General features: G+C 61.9%; 1 protein-coding gene across 1 annotated transcript; it reads right to left on the bottom strand.

Annotated features, from left to right (window-relative positions):
• Window positions 1-718: 718 nt before the first annotated feature.
• GNG8 (G protein subunit gamma 8) lies at window positions 719-1151 on the bottom strand. The gene is made up of 2 exons (XM_021681181.1): window positions 1068-1151; window positions 719-847 (listed from the first exon to the last, which is right to left on the bottom strand). Exons 1-2 carry the CDS (start codon window positions 1149-1151, stop codon window positions 719-721), a joined length of 213 nt encoding a protein of 70 aa, XP_021536856.1.
• Window positions 1152-1366: the final 215 nt, after the last annotated feature.

Here is a 1366-nt window from a genome sequence, read left to right as displayed (position 1 = left end):
GGGGACAGGTCTGTCTCTCCCACTGGATTCTGAGCCCCAAGAGGGCAAGGCCAGGGGTTGTCTCAGTCACAACCATGTTCCCAGCTTCACCCAGCGCGGGGCTGGTCACAGAGCAGGTACCACAGGAATGAATGAACAACAGAGATCAGTGCTAAGGACAGAGGTGAGGTAAGCTTGTGGCAGGGGGTGGAATCATCCAGGGGGTGAGGAAGGTGCAATGGGCACAGGGGCTCCTAAAAATCTACAACCCAAGAGAGGAGAGAGGCCAGCTCAGGGGTTCGGGGGTTCGGCACTGGAGGCCACAGTCTTCACCTCATTACCTCCTAGCTGTGTGACTTGGAGTAAGGGACCTCCTTTGGCTCAGTTTCCTCATCTGCAAAATGGATACTCTACAATCAGCCAGCTGCCTTCTGGGGCTCTTGGAACGATTAAATAAATTCAGGATCGTTGAGTGCTCAGTGGAGGTCAGAGCCCAGACTGCTCATTTCCTCCTGCACAAGCCTCTGCATCCACACACCACGCCCCACACACCCCGCACATCCTCACCCCCCAACACACTCCACACACACTCAGAAGGGATGAGAAGGGACACAGGTTCCCCCATGATGGCCCCAAGCCCTGGGCGTGCCTCAGTTTCCCCAAAAGCACAGGTACCACCACAATCACCACGTTTATTGGATCCATACTTTGGCAGGGGAGGGCAAGCAGTCGGGAAGACTCAGAGCAGGACGCAAAAGAGCCGCTTGTCGCGGAAGGGGTTCTCTGCGGCGGGTACCGGCGTCACCAGCGGGTCGTCTTTGGCGTGCGTCTCGCAAAAGGCCAGGAGCTCGGCCGCCGCCTGCGACACCTGCGGGCGCCCGCGTGATGACCGTCCTCCGCCCAAGGCCCCGCCTCTTGCCCGGGCCCGCCCCCAGCCCCTCCCCGGACCCGGCCCGCCCCCTTGTGACCACGCCCCTGTCCGAGCCCCTCCCCCGGGTCCGGCCCTCCCCCGGGCTCCACCCCCAACAGCGCCGGGTCCAGACCCCAGCCCCGGAGCCCCCGCCTTCCTCCCTACCCGCACCCCGCACCTTCATGCGGTCGATGTTCACCTCCAGCTTCAGCTGTTCCACCGTCTTGCGGGCCTCCGCGATCTTGGCCATGTTGTTGGACATGGCTGAGGGCGGGGAAGAGTTTAAAAGCCGGGCGGGAGTGGGGGGCCGAGAGGGTTGGGCTAGGGCAAGTCTGGGTCCCCAGGTAAGGGTGGCAGTGGTCGTGGGACCCGAAGACAGGGTTGTGGATGGAAGAGTGTACGAAGGGGGTGCCCAGAGGTGGAGGGAGGGACAGGAAAACAGAAAAAAGGAGGAACGAAGAGACGTACAGATGGGGG

The sequence above is a fragment of the Neomonachus schauinslandi genome, chromosome 16, assembly GCF_002201575.2.
Source record: "Neomonachus schauinslandi chromosome 16, ASM220157v2, whole genome shotgun sequence".
Lineage (NCBI taxonomy): Eukaryota > Metazoa > Chordata > Mammalia > Carnivora > Phocidae > Neomonachus > Neomonachus schauinslandi.
The sequence above is the reverse complement of the archived record's forward strand: the minus strand, read 5'-3'. Positions and strand labels throughout refer to the sequence as shown.

Bases quoted from the DNA above. Each gene is read 5' to 3' on its own strand.
- GNG8 (XM_021681181.1), bottom strand. From the start codon at position 1,151: ATGTCCAACAACATGGCCAAGATCGCGGAGGCCCGCAAGACGGTGGAA. The intron at 848-1,067 runs GTGCGGGGTGCG...GGGCGCCCGCAG, and splicing joins TGAACATCGACCGCATGAAG to GTGTCGCAGGCGGCGGCCGA.